Source organism: Thunnus albacares, chromosome 14 (genome assembly GCF_914725855.1).
Source record: "Thunnus albacares chromosome 14, fThuAlb1.1, whole genome shotgun sequence".
In the NCBI taxonomy this organism is placed as follows: domain Eukaryota; kingdom Metazoa; phylum Chordata; class Actinopteri; order Scombriformes; family Scombridae; genus Thunnus; species Thunnus albacares.
This window is the reverse complement of record NC_058119.1, coordinates 2142629-2164673: the sequence shown is the minus strand read 5'-3', so window position 1 is coordinate 2164673 and position 22045 is coordinate 2142629. Positions and strand designations below refer to the sequence as shown.

The window sequence follows — 22045 nt, the reverse complement described above, 5'->3', positions numbered from 1 at the left end:
CATTCAATTTGCTGTTTTATTAATATTATTAATGTAGTCAAGCTTGAAGCTTTGAAGCCAAGAGTTTTTCCCTCTGATTGGTATTGTGTGAGCACTGATGGCTGAGCTCAGGGGAAGTCAGAGTGATTTCAAATGCACTTTGTTAGCGCCATGATGAAAATGGCAGCTCGCCTTTTTAAAGCAGTATTGCGAGCGTGATTACGGGGTGTGTGTTCAAATAAATGAAGCCAAAACAATGACACACAATCAGGACTTCATAAGCCAGCAAAAGGCCACGGACAGATTAATAAGTGCTTTGCTGACACACACACACACACACACACACACACACACACACACAAACACAAACACACACACGCACACATGCACACGTACATGTACATGCAGCAGCCTTTTGGAATTACAGATATATGTGACACATTAGACAAGATTGTGTGCCGGACCATTCTGCAACCAAATGAGCAGGAGAAAGCAGTGTTCTCACCATGTAATTTACTGTTGATTTGTGTTTACATAAATGGAGTCTGATGTCTTTCAACATTTAAAAGGGTAATATTTACCCTCTCCTTGTCCTGACAGGCCTTGGCAGTGAGGAACAGTTAGCTTTGTGAAGATAGAGGAAGACAAGGGATGTTAACAGTTGGACATGTGAAGTATCCCTTGTAATGCTCTTGTTGAGCCGGGAAAAGTGACAGTAATAACGCTGCAGTAATGGGGGACTATAAATAGCAATGAAGTTGTCAGGGATGATTTTATGTCAGTTTATGTGAATTCTCAGTCTACTACAAAGATTGATAAATAATGAATGGAGATAGTAAGCTAAGCTCGCACTTAAAGATGCACTCCCCACTGACAGATTTATTGAGACGCAACAGTGTTCGCATAACCACAAGCTGACAAGAGTGAGTGTATACATGTTTCCTGACTTTACAGCTGCAAGATCCCACTGTTTTTAAATCATAATTACATAACATACATGTCAAGGTTATATTATACTTTATGTGTCTGCATGTTTGTGTGTAAATCCCTGGTTGGCATGCAAGTGCCTTTGCAGCAACAGGCCAAGCTGTGTGTGGCCAAGCAGTAGGGAGCATCAGAACAAGAAGGCTACATGTACGAACAAATCTTTAATACTTCCAACTGAACTGACTATGCTGAATCACCACTGTCACTGACCAGTAGCTTTTAGTGGAGCTCCTCACTGGTGACTGAGCAGTGATGTCAGCTCATCTGGGTGTGTTACATTCTCGTTATAAACTTATTAAAAGACTGCAAAAGCCTAAGATCTGTGGTGGAAAGTAACTAGGTACATTTACTCAAGTACTGTACTTAAGTACAATTTTGAGGTACTTGTACTTTACTTGAGTATTTCCATTTGATGCTACTTTATACTTTGACACCACTACATTTCAGAGGGAAATATTCTACTTTCTACTCCACTACATTTATTTGACAGCTTTAGTTACCTTTCAGATGAAGATTTGACACAATGGATAATATAACAAGCTTTTAAAATACAACACATTGTTAAAGATGAAACCAGTGGTTTCCAGCCTTTTTGGCTTTTGACATCTTACAAAAAGCAGCTTGTAGTCGGGGTCACATTTCACATGTCTATGAGTTGTTAACAGCTCCAACAAATAGTGATTTTTCCCTCTAAACTTCTCACATGCTTTCATTTCAATAAATGTTCAAATGATCCAATATTTCAGCAAAAATCAAAGATTAGAGAAAAAGTCCAAAAACTGAAAACAGATTTGTGTATCTGAACTTTGTTTTCTCTTCTTTCCTCTCCCATTAATCATCTCACGACCCCTCAGATTTATCTGCTGACCCTTTGGAGGGGCCTGACTCCTAGGTTGGGAACCGCTGGACTAAACTAGCTAACTGTATATAAAGTAGTTCAAACTAGCTCCACCTCCAGCAGCTACAACAGTAACATGCTGCTCTAACACTGATACTTCAGTATTAATGATCTAATGACGTCATATGTAATAAAAAATCAGTCCAGTGGACCAAACCACTACAAGCTGATAATACTTATGTACTTTCACTTAAAAGTTCAGTATGTAAGATTTAGTGGCATCTAGCGGAACGGACTTGGCAGAAATGGAATATAATATTGATAAGTGTGTTTTAATTAGTGTATAATCACCTGAAAATAAGAATCGTTGTGTTTTTGTTACCTCAGAATGAGCCCTTTATATCTACAGAGGGAGTGGGTCCTCCTCCATGGAGGCTGCCATGTTGCACTGCCATGTTTCTACAGTAGCCCAAAATGGACAAACCAAACACTGGCTCAAGAGAGGGTCGCTGTAGGTATTCTTACAGACGTGGAGGGGAAGGGGAAGGGTATTCATTCATTCATCTGCAACCTCACTGCTAAAAGCCACTAAATCCTACACACTGGTCCTTTAAATAGGATTTTCCATGCAGGACTTTTACTTGCAACAGAATATTTTTGCATCTCTGTACTGGTAGTACAGAGATGTTAAATGCTTCTTCAACCACTGCCTAAGATACAGTCACGATGTAATAACTCTGTTGCAGGTAGATGAGCTATTAATTGTATAAATAGTGCTGGGACTAGTTTAGTAATGAACTGAATGTACCAGCTTGAACCAACAACAGACTGAACTGCAGACATAAAGAGCGCTGAACACTGAGATGGTATGAATGATGATGCATTCACTTCCACAAGTGCATTTGAACAGTGATGCACCCCATCAAATAGGAAGCAACACTTTGTTGAACATCTTTTATAATTATTATAACACATGTATTGATGTACAGTACAGTATCTGCTAGAGGTGTTTGTTGCGTGGCTGCTGACTTTTGTCCTTCTAGACTGCTCATCATGATGCTGAGGGGACGAGGGCAGGACTAACACTATAGTTTTTGTACTTTTTATGCTTTAATGATGATAATATTTTCTGCATCAAGGCCAAATGTTAGAGCTGAAAAAGTTGTGGCTTTTAATGTTTTGTCCTTTCATCATTGCTAACCTGAACCTGCTCTGGAGGAACTACTTCAAACTGTATTTTATATCAGGTCATCAAGTCCTTTCCTTTTTCCTTTATAATAATCTCTTTCTTTGTTAACTGACTTCACAGTTTAGTCCTGCTTTAGTCCTCCACTCTTTCCTCTAGCTCACTACATTGTCTGATTGATCACTGTATAACACGGCTACATCCTGCACAACAGTACAAAAGATCAAATGAGAGAGAGCTGAAGAGGTTTGAATGCAGAATCTTTATTGAAAGACCTTGAGTGACATGGTGGTCTGGGCAGGTTAAACTGTGCATGGAAGCACAGACTGGATTGCATTCTCCGTCACGTTTTCTGTTCCGCAGAAGAGAAAGCTGTGAGAGAAGAAAAGCAGATAAAAAGAGAAAGAGGTGGACATAATGAAAAATTAATATTTTGGGTTTCAATTTTGGGTTTTATGCAAATGTGTCTACATAACAGAGCCTTATCTAACTTCTTGATATCTGTACTGAGGAGTAAATCCTAGTGTGGATTGACTTTGAAATCTGAGCACACCGTGACACAGTAGTACAGGGAACTGCTGCAGTTTGACATCAGCAGCATGTGAAGTCAAGCAATCACTTCTTCTAAATGTCCAAATGTTTCCTTTGAAGAAATGTAATTCTCATCCTGACATTATGATCACTTCATGAGGACTGCTGTGGCTCTTCATACTGCCACTAGGAGGTGTATTACCAACATGGAAATGCAGAGTAAGAAATGACCTGGAATGGTTGGGACATTTATGCCCTAATACGGATAATATTATTAACCATATTTAATATTAAATGTGTGACTAATATTAATATTAATATGTTGAGCTTGTGAAATGATGAGCATACATGTACAAACATTGAATATGTAGTGACATGTAGTTTTAGAAAATAAAATTAAAATGTCTAAATATCAAAATATAAAACACTGTGTGACAGACGTTACACATGCACACACACACACATAAGTTACAAGTACAGATTTTACAAAATGTGCGTTTGTATTCGGAAACATGGATTCCTTTCTCACATTTTATACAACCACAGGCTTTAAAATTATGACTGAACATCATTTCTTAAATTTAAAACATTAATATTACTTACATCAGCCCACAGAAGCTGTGATGGTTAAATAACATCAGTCACTGATGTTAATTTATTTACTGCCTATATTTATCAGTGTGACACACATAACAACAGAGATAATGAATACATGATCACTTTACCTCAGACACCTTTAAAAAGGATTTACCTAAATTATACACTGTATATGTCAAATTAAAGTTTTTGTGCAAGGAAAGATACAATCTGAACAATGCATAGAGTGGGATGATTCGACTTTGGAACAGACTTGTGAATATGCCTGAACATCGGCTCACTAAAACAATTTTTAATTGGGACATTTTGCATGGACACCCTTGGATTAGTGAGATTAGTGATGAAAAACAGCTACAGTGTGGAACTGTGTGTTACATTCAAGTACATTAACATCAGCTATAGAAACAGGCAGGTTTACTGTCTTCTTGAAGAGAAAAGACTCTGTTTGCTGTTTGATTTAGGTGAGACTGAAGACAAAATCCATGATGTTTTATTATTCATTATAGGATGATTTAAGGGCCAGGCTATTTAGTAAAATGTCATTAACATCTGATGAATTTTTCTGGATGAATGATTATAAAAAAACTTGAACAGTGTTTCAGGAAGGAAACCTTTTGTGTGTCTGATTTTATTTGTAGAGCAGGTACAAAAGACAAAGTTCTTTGTTTGCAATGTAATAGAAGAAGTTTTGTTGTTGTCTATGTTTGACAAATGTTTCACAATTGCACCTGTATTTTAGTGTCTTGTAAGTCCATGTGGGCTGGGAAATTGTGTGTATACTATACTAACTAACTAACTCACTCATTATCTCCAATTACAAAAAATATTTTTTCTATTTAGTAGGTTGCAAAGCTTAACTATTTAAAAAAGGATGATACCTAGTTACATCATTATCACTGAGAACAGCAGACATTACATACAGTATCTGTCAACATATAGCCACCAAATTTAAAGAAAGAAAGAAACCTGAAGCAATGGCTGAAATATACAAGATTAAAAATGTGATGTGTAGGTAATGTGATACATATTTTCTTGTAGTCCTATGAAGTATTCAATTTAAAGGGACTGCTATTATAATAATAGTGGTTTGCAAGCTTGATTTTCACTCTGGGTCATAACTTTGCTTGACATGTTTACAGAAAAGGCAGACTTACATCCTCTTGTCTTTTCCTCTCTGCAGCTCCACCTTGGATGCACCGTACTTAGGTCTCGAGGGATTTAAGATGTGGTTGTTCCAACGAAACTTCACTTCTGTCACCTCACCCACATCAACCTCAGCGTCGATCATCGCCTCGTAATCCCTTCCAGGCGTCAGCGCACCCCTGCAGAAATGTCACAACAGTTCACAGTCAATACAGTTCATGAAATGTACCAATCCAATGTGTCAATGCATTAAAAAAAGTTCTCCTTGGTTGGCTTTGACAATGAAATCTTAGCATCATTACCAGAACTGGGTGGTGATGTGTTACTGAGTAATGTTTTAATATAGCATCTTACGCAATACAATGCAGGTTAGAAACTTTGTTAGAAGCTCTTATTGTGAAATTCGTAAAAGACCAGGTAAAAGGCAAGTGGTGGCATTGGATATGGAGTTTCTGAGATGTTGAAATTTGAGAAACTTCAGAAGGCATATTGCTGAAGATGATAGAGGGCAATCTTTTCCATACATTATGGAATTGTCCAACAATCCAACCTTACAGACCTGATTCAGCAACAAGGAAGTGCTCAGTTCCCATTGTTTTGTCTTTTAACCACCTGTATACACCGGAAGTGGGGATGTGTTGCATTGTGTAGGTAGACTTTTGCTGCTTGAGATTGTGTTGTGCCTTCATTTTTGCAAATATCTGACCAGAACATACAGCAAAGGACTGACAGAGCTGGATGGAAATGAGAGACTTCCTCTTACAGCCGTCTGACAAACTAATTTTAGTTACAACAGTTGTGATGACTGGTCAGAATGTATATACAACATTATGATAGAAGTACAGAAGTGTGACTGAGTGTGGCTGTTCAAAACATATGCTAACATTTTACTTTTGTAGTGCAAAGTGGAGACTCATTTGGTTAGTTACACTATTACACTACGCAGTCCAATTTCCCATGACTCGCAAGCAACCCGAGGTTAAGAAACAAAACTAAGAATGGAAATGGAATCAGAAAAGGGGCAGATCCTATAACAGAAATAAAGTCAATACACAATATAATTTGGTAAAATACTGACCAAACTTGAAGCTAATAACAAAGATCTTCCAACAATAATACCTGTAGCAAGCTAAAGGAAATAACCAACATGAGGATCCGCATGAGGAGACAGGGGCCTTCGTAATGATACAAATATAAACTCTCTGTGAAAATTGGGAAAATCACCCTTGTTTTGCCCAGAGTGCCTCTGTTATGTTTATTTTACCAGTGTATTTTGTTGTGTTTTGATGTTATATTCATGTTCCTTTTCAAAACTTCAGAACTTACTTTCACATGATCCAGTTTTATGTAAACTTAAGAAATAAGCCATCACATTAGAGCTCCTCGCCACACAGTATACAGCTAAGATCTGACTCCAGGTTTTGTAGTGATAACATATGAAATCAGGATGAAGGTAGATATAAATGAATTGTAGCACATCTCAGGGCCATCAGCCTCCAATCCTTGGAGGAAAAAGGCTACCAGTGCATGCAGACAACAATGAGAGAGCTCTAAAGTAAATGTCTCCTCTGTCCAAAACATGGACATAAAAGTTGCTGGAATCTACAGGTTGCAGTATGTTTTTTTGGAGGTATTATCAGATGTCACATGTGCTAAAGGCCCTTGGTGTGCTCCGCAGAATGATGTCATAATGTTCTTACGCATGAATTTTGTACTCCATGGTGGTCTCAGTGCCTTCAGTGAGTGCCACATACATGAAGCCTGGGTTAGGCCAGCTGGGACCATCCAAAGTTACATTCACTCTGTAGCTGTAACCTAGAGATAGAAAGAATTAGTAAGTGCTCACATTATTTCACCATGGCTCTCACATAATGTCAGAAAATCTTGATACATGCACTCACTCGACTTATCCTACAGTGTGCCAAAGTTTAGCTTGCTTTAAGCAGTGCATGTGGTGACTTGCTGATGAATAATTTCTTCCCCTGGGGGCTTACTGTAGCTATAAGCAGTGAGATCATTCATAATCATTACTATAGAGTATGCAACTTAATATTTAAAAAGGATAATGAAGATGAATTATTTTCCTTTCACTCATAACCCCGACACATCCTTGTGGTCTAATAATGTGCAATGCCTAATATCTGAAAAGTCCAAAGTTTGATGTACTTAGAGGTCCAGAACCAGTATATACAGTACATGCTGGTAAGCAACATAACACTCTCACTTCCTGACACTACTCCAAAACGTAAACTTATCAGGACCTTAGAAAAATAGTTTTGTTTTAACGGTTGACAATCATTTTTGACCTTCCCCAAATTCAATTCAAAAGGACTTCATGAGCCTGCTGGCATGGAGAATGGTACCAGCCCATACAGGACTACGATATGTTATCCTCCAGCTGAGCTCAAAGCATGAAAACACCAAAACTGGAGGTACCAATTTTCCCCAAGACAGAAATGATATGTATAGGTTCTGTAAGTGTGTAAGGTGTATTAGTCATGCTTTTATTTTTCCAAGACAAAAAGGGCAGAGTACATACGGCCAAAGGGCTGTGACCTGCCCGTGTTGAGGAAGTACTTCGTCTTTGAGATGCCATCAGTCATGTCAATGAATCTGTCAGCCTTGTGGCCCATCTGAGGACATTTGTCTGCACAGGGCAAACACTTTCCCTGCAAAGACAAGGACATTGTAAGGTGTAAAGAGTGAGCTCACCGTATGAGGTGATGGAGTCTTCAATAAATATTCAGGGAAGAGTGACAACCCTGAAAGGCTTCAACTATACTCATTTAAAATTTTGAAAATAAGAAGGTGGAGAATGTGCATATTTTGCAGTAAGCAACTGTGTGGGAACAGACTGACTCTGTGGCTGACAGCTATGGCTGCAGTAATAACATCCGAGAGCATTTACGATGTGAGCGACAAGGAGGTGCTGTCATCTCTCAAGTGGGACATAGTCATATGAGGTCATTCTCGGCACTCCCCGGGCCTCCTTTGATCGGGACATGTGTCCAAATCAGGGATGAACTGTCATTAACACCAACAGCTGCAGATACAAGCCCTCTCCATCGAAGCCATGAGGGAAGCCCATTAACATCTGCCCCTCCACCGCAACAAGAACCCAATCTTGCCGAATCAACTTCTAAAACCAAAGAAATTGTTCACAGCCATATCAGTATCATACTGCAGCAACAGGTGGCAGCCCCATAAACATGCTGTGGTGGTGGAGATATGGGCCCCTCCTCTTGTCTTATTTCATCTGATAGCCCTGAGTCACATTATAAATTGAGGACAAACGATGCCTGGATCCCTTGTCTGTAGCCCATACAACCACAAGCTTTTCCTGGGGTCATTAAAGCATCTCTACACACTATTTTTATGTAAAAATCCAGCTAACTTTTCAACTTTTATAATGTAATGTTTAGATTCACAGACCCAAATTAATTTGAGGAGTTGGGTATGGTCACTAGTGGTAAAAATATTTGACTTCTACTACACCACTCACTAAAGTTCAGTTAACTCTAGCATTTATAATAGCAAAGTTTCAAACTGAAATCAGTTGAATTGCTGCAATGCGTTCATTAATGGAGGCCAAGTAGAGTTCAACTTTGACATGGGAATTCATCAGTTACAAAACCACTGAGATAGTGGTTTGTAGTCCAAAAAAGAGGCTTTCATATTAAATGTGTTGCACCATCCAATTTTATAACCCTGCTCTTTTAGAGCATGATGTGGCATTGCTTGGATGTGAAATGTGAGACAGAAGTTGATGGTACAAATAAGTCTCTTAAATAAATGATGTTAACTTGTCCCATAAGCTAGTTAGCAAGCAAACTATCTTGGGGGGTATTATGGCTGGCTAGTGCAGGCATGTTACCCAACAAGTCCTCTAAATTAAATGGTAAAATATGTTGTTTTATATAAACTTAGCACAAAAAGTAAGGGAATTTGTGTTTGGTAGATTATTTATTTGCCTGTTTATTTCCCTTTTAAATGATGCCACATTTGTAAGGAACATGCATTTGTGGGATGAGCAGCAAAGCTGAGTATGTGGGTTGTGCCAAATATGCCAAATCTTCTCTGCCAATGCCAAACAGCTTATTCTGCCATTGACTCTTATTTGGTGTTTGGTGGATTGAATGATTGAAGTTTGAAGAAACAAGACATATTGGCATTTAATTAAATTTATTCATTTAACAAACCAGGCTGGTGACCAGCATGAGGAGGAGGTGCCAGGCTGTTGTGGCTCTATATGATTCTTCCACACGCTACAGAGGCTCCTGTTTGTTAAATGAATAAATTGTTAAATTGCCAATATGTCTTGTTTCTTCAAACTTCAATCATTCAATCCACCAAACACCAAACAAGAGTCAATGGCAGAATAAGCTGTTTGGCATTGGCAGAGAAGATTTGACATATTTTTCATGGGCGCAACCCACATGCACATGTTCCTTACAAATGTGGGACCATTTAAAAGGGAAATAAACAGGCTTTCCAACGGTATAAGATTTATTGTCAAGAATCATTGTTACAATAAAGAAATAATCTACCAAACACAAATTTCCTTACTTTTTGTGCTAAGTTTATAGAAAACAAGATATTTTGCTTTGCTTTGACTTCTAAAAAACAATGTTGACTAGCTGATCCTATCATGGCTACAACTTGAATACTTCAAGGTCAGCTCACTGCATTATCAAAAAAGACTTTGAACACAAGCACAGTAAAGAAGACATTTACCTTTGTGGAATATGTAATTTACTGAAAAATAAACAATTTTCCATTGCTGCCACTTGGCTTTAGCACTGTTAGTTAAATCAGAGACTCACAGCTGCAAAACTGTCCTTGTCAGAGCAGGGATATCCTAGAAAGCCTTGGGGTTTAACAATGCTCTCGCTGTAGTACTGGTGGGCTCGGACGTGATTGCAGGCATCAAACTTCTTGGTACCTGGAAAAAGATAGGATAAAGTGATGACATGGAGGAGGAGAAATGTGAGGGACATAGTGTTCAAAGAGGGAGGAATAAGTGAAGAAATGTGAATGCAGATTTGAGTCTTGAATTTCAGATTGCTAAGTATGAACTTATGACCTTCTGACCAGAGTCTTGTCATTATGCATTGCTAAGCTGGAAGACACATTTGGAGGTCTAACAGAAAACTGACAAGCTGTCAAAGAAAATGATTGGTATAATTTTGAAAACCAGCCCTGATTTTGTACAGAAAATAGAAAATGACTCCTAGCCTTCAGGGCCTGTGTAGAGCTAGATGAGGAAGATGACAGTGAGTAGAAGTAGTCTGTCCCCTCCGATCTCTCCACCTGGACACTCCTCTCGCACTGGGGCTCGCTGATGAACAACCACTCTCCCATAACATTGTAGTTCATGTGGGCTGCAATGACATTCCCAGACAGTCCTCTGAGATTTTAAAACGTGACTTAAGCAAACTCCTTGACTCCCTCATGGTCCATAATAAAGTGATCTTCATCTCCAGTCCCCTCCCCCCACTCAACCCTGCCATGGGTCACTCAAGCCACACTTTTAATTTTCATACGTGGCTTCATTTAACCTGCACACCTCGCAACATAGCTTTTATTGACAATTTTAACCTCTTTTTAACCCTCCTATGCATGTCACCTGCAAAGCTCACCCTCCCCTACAAACCACACTAGCTTCCCCTTGTGGCTAGGTGGGGTAGTTTTTGCTTCCACAGGGATAGAAATACACCGCCTATATCTCAAAGATGTCCAATACTCTTTTAATGCACTAATACAGGAAGCTCAGCCTGCTTACTTTGCTAACTTAATTTCTTCTTCAAGAAGTCCTAAAATCTTATTTGACACTATAAATAACATTGTTTCACTGCCACTCTCCACATTACTATGTTTCTCTATCGATGATTGTAACAAGTTCTGTAGCTTTTTTGTTGATAAGGCTATGGCTGTTAGCTCCAGTATTCATCCTGGGACTTGCCTGCCGACCTCTATCCCTTCTCTATATCCTACTGTTGTGGACTCTTTCCAACCTATCAGCTCACAAGATCTGATGGATTTGATTAGGAAAATTAAGTTATTATCTTCTAGCCCTCTGGATGTAATACCATCTCTCTTCTTCTTCTACCATCTCCGTTTTTAAAAGTTTTGCCAATTATTGGTCCCGCTGTATCAGCTATTGTTAATTCTTCCTTGTCTTCAGGATTTGTCCCTTCATATTTTAAGCATGCAACTATCCAGCCCATATTAAAGAAAACTAACTAAGATCCTGCTTTGCCCAGGAACTATAGGCCTATATCTAAACTCAATAGACCAATAAACCCACTGCTGCATTGGAGAGGCACAATATTTACGAGTTTCAGTCTGGGTTTCTGAAACAGCACTCTACTGTAACTGCTCTTCTGAGGGTTTTTAATGATATTTTAATGTCCTCTGATGCAGGTGATTGTTCTGTGCCAGTAGCAGTACTTGACCTCAGTTCTGCATTTGACACAGTAGACCATCCCCAGATAGCAAAATTGCTGTGGCCCATATCCGGCCCACACCCAACACTTTCATATGGCCCACATACCGCATGGAATGATGGCACTTGGGCTGTCCGCTCCTGTTTGCCAGATCCAGGCCACAAGCAAACCATAGCAATGCCACATGTCAACCAAAAACCAACCAAATAAACAATATCTGGCCTAAATCTGAACCACAGTTCATTTTTATTCTGGCCCTGATCCGGCCTACATTTCATATCCTCATTTGGCCCAAATACTGCATGGAATGATGGCACTGGGGCGTTCCACTCCTGTTTGCCAGATCTGGGCAACAAGGAAGTCATAGCAATACCGCATGTCAACCAAGAACGAACCAAATAAACAAGAACTGGCCCACATTCCTAATGTTCATATGGCCCACATCCTGCATGGAATGGTGGCATTTTGGCAATGCATTCCTGTTTGCCAGCAACATTGTTTTTGCAGTCACCACAGTCAACATGGTTTGCTAATTCCAGGACCTGTGGATAAAGCATTTGTGTGTCACTGGAAAGACAGCTGCGTTAAGCTGTGCAGCCCCCAACAAGGTGCTATCAGTTAATCAGTTCAATTGGGTACATGTGGGGTTCAACCCTAATTGCACCAAACAAGGAAGCGGAAATTAGAGGTGGGGACTGTGGCTGGACTGTTAGGACAATGATCCCTGGACTAACATAGAATAGTAAATTCCATGTTTATAAGAGGAGGAGGCCAGGGAAAACTTTGCTGTAGAAAAATAATCTTCTGGGAGCATTTCCACCATTTCCATGATTCATTTAGAACCACAGCAAATCATATCATATCATATCATATCATATCATATCATATCATATCATATCATATCATATCATATCATATCATATCATATCATATCATATCATATTAGCCAGTTCTGAGTGTGCCGTATCTTGGCCAAAACCGGCCCAGATATGTTTTAAGATGACCGGGCCACATTGGCTGCATCATATGTTGGCCACCTCAGGCTCACTTCCAGATTAGCCAGTAGTAATTGTGCTGCATCTTTACCTATAGTGGCCCAATACTGTTCAACCATATTTGGGCCATATTCATCATTTCAAATATGGGCCATTCTAGGCTCACACCCTGATTAGCCAGCGCTTACTGTGTCGTCTAATTGCTAGAAATGGCCCACATATTTTTAAGATAAACGGGCCACATTTGCTGCATCATATGTCGGCCACTTCAGGTTCTCATTCAGATACGCCAGTATCAATTGTGCCACATCTTTACCTAAAGTGGCCCGATAATGTTCAGCAATATATGGGCCATATTTACTATTTCAAATGTGGGCCATATTAGGCTCACACTATGACAGCCAGTGCTGACTGTGCCATACAATTGCCAAAAGTGGGCCAAATTTGTTATACAGTATTTAGGCCAATTTGCCATATCATATGTCGGCCACTTTAGGTTCACATCAAGTCAAGCCAGTGCTTACCACATTTGCTGCACCATATGTGGGCCACTTTTGGTTTACACCCACATTAACTATTGTCAACTGTGCCAGATCTTTGCCAAAGGTGGCCCACATTTGTTTTAGGATATTTGGGCTATATTCACTATGTATCACATGGGCGACTTTAGGGTCACATCCAGTTTACACATCGCCGAGAGCACTGCATCTTTTCCCAAAATGGCCCACATTTGTTTTGGGATATTTGGGCCATATTTGTTATTTTACATGTAGGCCACTTCAAGCTCACATCCATTTTGTCCAGGCCAGAAGAAGGCCAGCAGTGCAGCATCATTGCCTGAAGTGGCCCACTTCTGTATGCTATCTGGGTCGTATCCTGATTGAGAGGTGATGTGATTGGGTGGGCATATCAGGCATAGCATTAGACTGGTTTACATCTTATCTCACTGACAGACATTTCACCAGAAGTTTCTATTGGTGACTTTGTGTCTGATGCCTCTTCAATGTCGTGTGGTGTCCCAAAGGGCTCGGTTCTGGGGCCCCTGTTATTCTCTTTATATTTGCTGCCCTTGGAACAGATCATAAACAGACTTATTATTGCTTATCATTTATTTGTGGATGATATCCAATTCCACTTTTCATTCAAACCTAGTGAGACTTTTAGGTTACGTAGGCTCCTAGACTGTCTTAACACTATTAGGGACTGGACAGCAAAACATTTTTTACAGCTCAATGCAGATAAGATTGAGATTCTGGTTGTTGCCCCAGAAAAGGTTGCCCTTTCCTCTGCTGCCCACTCCAACCTGCATAATTTAGGGGTAATATTAGATCAATCCTCGTCGTTTGACACCCATGTTAAGCAGATGACCAGATCTTGTTTTTTCCACTTAAATATTATTAAACTGAGATCTGTAGTTTCGACTGCTGAACTAGAGATTCTTATACATGCCTTTATCTCATCTTCTCATCTCTCATAGACTACTTTTATGCACATTCTCCTAACTTAGTATGTCTTTTCTTGATCATCTGAAGACAATCCAGAATGCTGCCACAAGTCCACTCACTAGGTCAGACAGATGGTCTCACATTACCCCTACACTTAAATTGCTTCACTGGCTCCCTGCTGTGTATAGGATCCAGTTTAAAATTCTCATTCTCACTTACAGAGCATTGCACGGTCAGGCTCCTGCATATGTGGCTGATCTACTACACCCTAACTCATCAGCTTGTTCTCTTAGGTCAAATATGCTAAACTTGCTGTCTGTCTCATGCACCTTAAGACCCATGATGATCGAGCTTTAGAGGTCATTGCATCTAAACTATAGAAATGCTATACCTGCACCCTTACAGTCTGCTGTATTGATGATTCTGTGGATTCTATTGAAAAGCAGCTAAAGACATACCTGTTTAGACAGATGGTTGGATAACCAGTATGCAACAACTCAGCATTTTATGTTTTTATTGTGTATTTTTATTGTGCATTGTGTTTTTCCATCGTGTATTGTGTTTTTTAGTTTTGCACTTTTTAATCAAGTGATTTGGGTGGTCACTTCATCTGTATTTCTTTTTTGTATGCTCTTGTAGGGCACTTTGTGATTAATGTCTATGAAAAGCTCCATACAAATACATTTTACTTACTTACTTAATAAGTAAATCAATAAGAATAGACAATCTTAGCTAGAGTTGACGATGTGAGATAGAGAGACAGACATAGAAAGAGGTCATGGCTTCTGTTGTTTTTTCTTCACAGTACAGGGCAAACACCAGGCTCTCCGAGACCTCCAGCTATGCAGCCCTCGCTCCCACTCTCCCTCTCTTATCTATAGGATCAAAAGTAGCAGATTCAGCTGTGCCAACACCCCCCCTCCCCTCTAGACCCAGGCATGGCACCAATGCAGCCATTTGAGCCTTGCTACTCAGCGTAACATTTCAAAAGAAGGCCATCGTCATCCATTTTAGAAAATATTTGCTAAAATAGGTCCAGCAAGAATAACTCCGCCTGGGGTTTCTGTGCAATTTTTCCATTGGGACAACTCCAATATTCCACAGGGGGCTCTGCATTGTAAGTTACATGGATGAGATGGGATGTATGAGTCATTGTGTTAAGTATAGGAAGAGTGCCTGTGCTGAAGTCCATATTAATGAGAACACTGGACCTTAAGTGTGTAAAGCATATCAGAATATGTCAAAGGTCATGTTCTTGTAAGTTCATAGAAACATTTTACTCTCCAAAATGACCAACACAGGCAGAGGGACCACCTTAGATCAACTTTAGACCAATCAGGAAACTTTTCTTTTTTATTGTGATTTTAAAGTGAATGATTGTTGTATGAATCCTGGTGTTTTTTGTTTTTTTTTTTTTACTTTTGGTGTACTGTCTAGCTGCCAAATAAGGTTTACAGATTAATTGCTGACACTGATTGATGACAAGTGACCCATTTCCTGACATGTCAGATGTCTAGTGAGACTTGAATTGTTCATCCTTAAATACATGTTTAGTAACTTCTCAAGAGAATATTTGATGATTTTCTCTGTTTAAAATCATTGTAAAATAAAATAAAAAACCTTTGATTTTCTCTTAAAACACAAACATGGTCAACTAGAACTAGAAATATACCATTTGTACTTGTTTTTCCCCTCCTGTGGGCCAGATTCAACCCAGATTAAAGTAAGATCTGGACCACATGGACATAACAAGTAATACACTAGACACAACAATGGAACAAAAGCCAAACAGCCAACTTGATTGAGTGTGAATGACTGGGGTCCTTCACTGGGTGGCAGAGGAAATATGACAGCATCATTGCACTTCCATGTTTTCTAGTATTAGTCTAGTGTTTAAGTGGGTCTCAGTTTATCTCACCCTGCCAGAAGGCATCAAGGTCAGCGGGACGGCCTCTGTTGCGGGAACAGCCAGGCATCAGTTCTCCTCCGTTGGGATAGAAGTCAATGTGGCCCACAGGCTGTGACATCCCCAGACCTGAAATGATGGAAATACAATCATTGTTTTTCTCAGGGACAAAAGAATTTTCCCCAAATTTGATGAGGACGATCTGCCTCATTTACCTTATTTTCAAGTCTATTACTATCTTACCAAATAGTAATAGTTATTGGAGTATACAAATGGTTAATCTGAAATTGTCTGGTAACTTTTATTTTTGTATATTCAGCACTGCAGCTTCTTTTCTATAACTACTATTACTTACAGGTAGTATATTACTAATTATTGTAGGACTAGAGGACTAGAGACAGTAGAAGGAAGTCACTGAGTGAATCACTTTCATTGATTTCATTGTGATCAACAGTGATATATGTACCAAGTTTGGAGTTGAAAGGAAGTCCATCGGTGTGAATGACATCCACAAAGGTGGCATCACTGATGTCCAGACGCACAGAGACAGGAGTGTCCTGGAAGTAGGGTTCAGCTGGGTCCAGTCCTGAGCAGAGAAAGAAAGGTATAAAACCAAATCAGTAAAGATACACAAAAATAGATTCCTATTCCGTCTCTGCAAGCTAAATCACAAGATGGGCTGCAACAGAGAAGATCACTTTTCCCCAGATTTATCCTATTTGCCAAAATTAAATCTTGGTGTCAGACAGTGTGCCTGCTTCCACCATAGGAAATGACAATTCAAAATGAGCAAAATTCAAGCTATTTTCTAACCAGAAGATGTTGTGAATTTTATTGAGTAATTAGGTGTGAAAAAAAGGCACTGCCAAAAGTGGTGAGAGAATCTTTATTTTAGGATTAGGACATCTTTCAATTCATTATGATTGCGTAGGTTTTTATTAACTCCACCAATGTTACACTTCAAAGTGTGTTTCAAGGTGTTGCGGAGTACTACTGGATGTGTGTAAAAAGTTGTGAAAAGCCTTTTGTGCCTCCAGAGGGAGCTGTGTGAAATCTGATAAACAGCCTCAAGTAATGTCATTTGAGTCAGTGTTGGTTGGATCTGGAGAATACAAGTTTGAAAAGTAAAGAAGAATCTGGGGGCATGGAGTTAGAAAGAAGAGAGGTTACTAGATCTCTGTAGCCCACTCTGCTGGAGGCTAGCAGCTCCAGCCTACATTGGCTAGCACTAGCATAACACACCTGAATCTCGGAACCTAACAGCTGGCAGTCAAGTTGCTTTGTGACAAGGAAGAAGAATGTATGGAATAAAAAAGACCTTTAAAAACTATCCATTGTGAGTCCGACGATGTTATAGGAGTGCAATATTAAATCAAAATACTCTTTTAATAGAAAAATGCATCAAATCCTGTAAAAACAGGAGAGTGTCATTCAGTGTCAAGCTGGTAATCAATGTCAATCAGTCAATTGTATTAACATTAGACACGAATTCAAATGGTTTTTCAATTGTCAAACAAAAGAACCAACAAAAAAACAACTAAATATATTTGATAAATTATATTTCACAACAACATGGATTTACTTATCATTGTCATATAAACCAGAAAGGCATCCACGGTGACAGTGACTTCAGCTAATACACCAGTAAGGTATGAGTAGTCTGGGGGGTTTACCTGTGATGCGTGCAAGGCCGCTGATCTTGCTGCCAACCTCTCCTGCAGCGTGAGCACCGAGGCTGTGTCCGATAATGTGGAACTTATCAGGCTTCTGCTTGAAGTTGCCCTGGATCATGCAACATGTATTTTAAAGTCACAGATACTGTATCTACCACACTATACCACATGTCCTTCAACCATTCTGTGTGCGTGAGAATATTCTCTAAGCTTCCAGCTGTGCGTGTCTGTGCCCTTCAGTTATTCTGCTAGGACCATGGATGTTGTGTAATTTTAGGTTTATTTTTGGCCTCAGGTGATTACACTGATACTCAGCTGTTTGGAAGTAGTCATATGAAAAAAAATCACATACTGCATGTTGATAAAAAAAATTCTGCCATAAAACAGCTCTCCTCTCATTTTACACATAAAGATCAGTTGTTTTGTCATGGGGAGTGATGATGTCATCAGGGTAATCTCAGTTTGGGCTTGGAGATTACAAATTTATAACAAACTGAGGGTGTGGCGTTTGAAAGATGTTCACATGGCAAGGAGGGTCTAACAAAAAGATGCTATCAATTTGCAGTGTAGGATCCAGTGTTTTTGGATCTTTAATTTATGCTTAATTTTGTGTAGCAGATATTGTAACGTACAGTATTGTTTTTATTTTTGTTCTTTTCTATTTTGTTGATCATCTTGCGACAGGAGGAAATTGCTTATCTAGCTTTATCAAAAGGTAAAAAGTATTTCACTGTATCACAGACAAATGTATCCCAAAATGTCAGTTATGAAAGAATAATCATAGTTTCATGAATGTGACCTGCACCTACACTATGCCAGTGTTTCTCAGAGAATGAAGTGCTGCATTTACCATGAGAAATGTGATCATGGATTCCACCTGGGCAGCCACCACCCTGGCGTTGTTGGCAGCCTGAGCATACTGAGTCTTCACACCTTTCTTCCACTCCACAGCAATGCAGTTCACATTCTCCCACTTCATCATCACCTAAACACAGCAACAACACTGTTTTGATTTACTGATTTACAAAAAAATCATATTTTCACACATACAGTGCTTCAAGTGGTATCAAGAATAAATAGAATAGAGGGGGGGGGGGCATGATGGTAAGAACTGCAGCCAGTCATTGATTGTCCTAGAATAAATTGTAACATATACAGAGTTGTTTTCAGTGACTCAGTCTATTCTATTCATGCAAAATGTATCAATTGTATCATACCCATAGTTTCATTTTTCATTCATCCTCATGATCATTGCCATGTTAACCTGCTATTGAGCCCCTACTGACCCCCACCTACAGCCCTCTGTGCAATTTGTATGTACCCTCCAAGTTCCCATCAGGTCCAGTGCAACCAAAGCTCTTATGCTGTAATGACACTTAATTGATTAAGTTGATATTGTACTTAAGTTGAGTGGAGTTAACTTTATTACCATTACAACAAACGTTGTTAAGAATTTGTCTTGGTGACCTCAACAGACAGGAGAACATTCAAGACGCAAACTAATAATAAACTTAAATAGAAAATATAAAAGACAAGCCATAAACAATATATCTTAAAGTGCCAAAGGTTTACCAAGAATCTAATAGCCTCAGGGAATGTACCTCTTTCAAAGATTTAAAACAGATTTGTCTCTGAGAAATTGTAATTAAAAAACCAGAAATTAAGTTATCAGATCAAACTATCCACAGAAATTTATTTCAAATCAAATTACCTGAAACCAATTGACATACAGTGAACTTTAGGCTTTTGGGGGTGTTGGGCCTCAAAGAGTGGGGACCTGGAGCAGTTTCCTGTTGGTAATCCAGTCTGGTTGGGGATGAAGCTGTCATTGCGGGTTCCTCTCATCTACATCTAGTTCTTCAAAGGATGTGTCTCTTACCTTACACATCTCCTGTGGCCAATCCTCATCGTCTTTCTCCAAATACCCAGGAATGATGAACCGAGTCTGTCTCACCCCATTGTAGTTTGATGCATGGATAGTTTTGTCAGTTTTGATCTCCTGAGGGTGTCAACAGACAACCAATTATGAATAGAGTCCTGCTTAATAATATTTACTTGTATCTTCTAAAAGAGCAGTGACATGCAAAAGCTCAAATAAAAATAAAAACAGAGCCTCTTTCTTACTTGGTAGTAGCGGTTCTTCTGGGTGAAGAGGAGGAAGCGGGTGCCTATCTGCTCAGGGGCCCAGGGCAGGACGGAGATAGGTCTCTGGGTAGTGCCCCCCCAGGGAGGCAGGTCATTAAAGCAGCCCAGCTCAAAACAGACCTCAGCCGCTGTACATGGTAAACACAATACTCAGATAAACCATATGAGTACATTGGATCTACATCTGACCACCAGTAATGGAAGATGAGAGCAACAATATAACAAATCCACTTTAATCTCAGCATGTTGACCATCATTACATCCTTTATCATCACATTTATGTGGTACTGACTAAGTAATTAGGGAGTACTTCAGCTAGCTTAGTCAGGTTTTTGATACAAACATATGATAAATTCAAATTTTTGATCATTCTCCAAATACATACTTTAAAGTACCTTAATAGAGAGTGTTATATTTTCTAAAAGCTGATTGGAAAACCTTTCCACCACTGACAAGAATGAAATAAGATAATGATTAGTTTTTCAGAAATATGGTCAAATGTAATCAGCAGAATCCTGCAGGGGGAACCATAATTACAAATCCATAGAACTTTATTTTGAATTCTAATGGGATCACACATTTTCCACCAACACCAAATATGCCACAAATATGTCAGGCTGAAATGTGTAAAAAAAAAAAAAAAAATGCACAAGACAAATAGAATATTTCCATTTGATGGAGTAATGTAGCCATAAAGAATACAGAGTATTGGGTTAGGGTTATAATAATGTAATAATACAGCTTGAATTAAATAGCTGACACACAACATATATGATACAGTCAGTATGAAATAAGATTATTTCAACAACCTTAAAGGCACTTAAGATGGAACTAACTGGATGTTGAGGGGTTTAAAATGCAGCCTGACATTTAATCACAAAAAAAAACTTACCACCTAAACTAAACATTTTAACATTCCAGGCCTAAAGACAACTTACCATATGATGCGCCAGTGAGGAAACAGAGCAGACCTAAACTCCACATCGGTGACATCTGTTGTACATAAAATCATGTGAGTCATAAAGGTTGTTTATAAAGAAATGAAACACAGATATGAATATAATGTGTGTGACACTGTATACTTACCTCGAGGCCAGACAAGAAGATGATGACCTAACTCTGGACTGCTTTAAATACTCTGGATAGATGACCTTTTGCCCGCGAAGGAGTGGGAAACACGCAGGTGACAGATAGACAGATGTATGAGTGTCAGGTCAAAACAGGTCACTAATTTCTTATATGTGTGCTTCAAATATGCTTTTATTGTCAGTTTTTACTTCTTCTGGAAACGCCCAGCCTTCTTACGTCATGATGGCATCAATCCAAATGGCCTAGACTTACACACTTTAACTGACAATATATTCTACAGAATGCAACTCTCCTTCATCCTGACTATCTCTTATCGCATGTCCTTATCCAATACCGGTCACTTCTGGTCTCCACCAGCAAACCTCTCCCTCCCCTACAAACCACACTAGCTCCCCTATGTGGTTAGGAGCACCTACTACTATCTCCCTATGCATATGTAACTCTACACCACCTCACCAGTTCTTATCTACAATAGACCTAGAAAGTTCAACGCTAACATTGCCAGAAAACTTGCCTACGTGCTATTCCGACCTCTTTGTCTGTGTGTTCATAAACTCCAAGGAATCCGCCTTTGCACAATCTATTAACAACAAGGGCAAATTTCTTTGTGATGTTATAATAGACAGATCTTTAGATTTTTTATTTTTAAGTGAAATATGGCACCAACCAAGTGACTTTTTAAACCTAGATCTGTGCTCTCCTCCTGGTTACATTTACATTCATAAATCCAATGCCACTAGAGTCGGTGATGGTCTTGCGGTCATCCATCATGCTGCATTTCCTGTTTCTTAAATTCCGGTGCCAGATGTAACCTCATTTCAATGCCTAGGCCTTAAACAGTGTGCAATACTCCTATTCTTGCTGTTTTAATCTACCGACCACCAAAACCAAACCCACTGTTCTCCAAACTAACTGCTGCTAACACTTTTAAGTCCACACTACTCCCTCATGCTTGTAACTGGGGACCTGAACATTCATGTTGACGAACCTACAGATACTACAGATACACTATGCTAGTGTACTGTCTGATTTACTTGACTGCCTTAACTTTTCCCAACATGTTGACCTCCCTACCCATAACAAAG

General features: G+C 39.3%; 1 protein-coding gene across 1 annotated transcript; it reads right to left on the bottom strand.

Annotated features, from left to right (window-relative positions):
- Positions 1-3233: 3233 nt before the first annotated feature.
- Positions 3234-21008, bottom strand: LOC122997126 (inactive pancreatic lipase-related protein 1-like). Its single transcript, XM_044373125.1, has 13 exons — positions 20958-21008; positions 20810-20864; positions 19851-19999; positions 19606-19725; positions 18577-18711; positions 17727-17835; positions 16520-16639; positions 16066-16182; positions 10085-10203; positions 7801-7930; positions 6962-7076; positions 5273-5440; positions 3234-3362 (listed from the first exon to the last, which is right to left on the bottom strand). The coding sequence occupies exons 2-13, from the start codon at positions 20862-20864 to the stop codon at positions 3293-3295; spliced, it is 1407 nt and encodes a 468-aa protein (XP_044229060.1). The 5' UTR covers positions 20958-21008; the 3' UTR covers positions 3234-3292.
- Positions 21009-22045: the final 1037 nt, after the last annotated feature.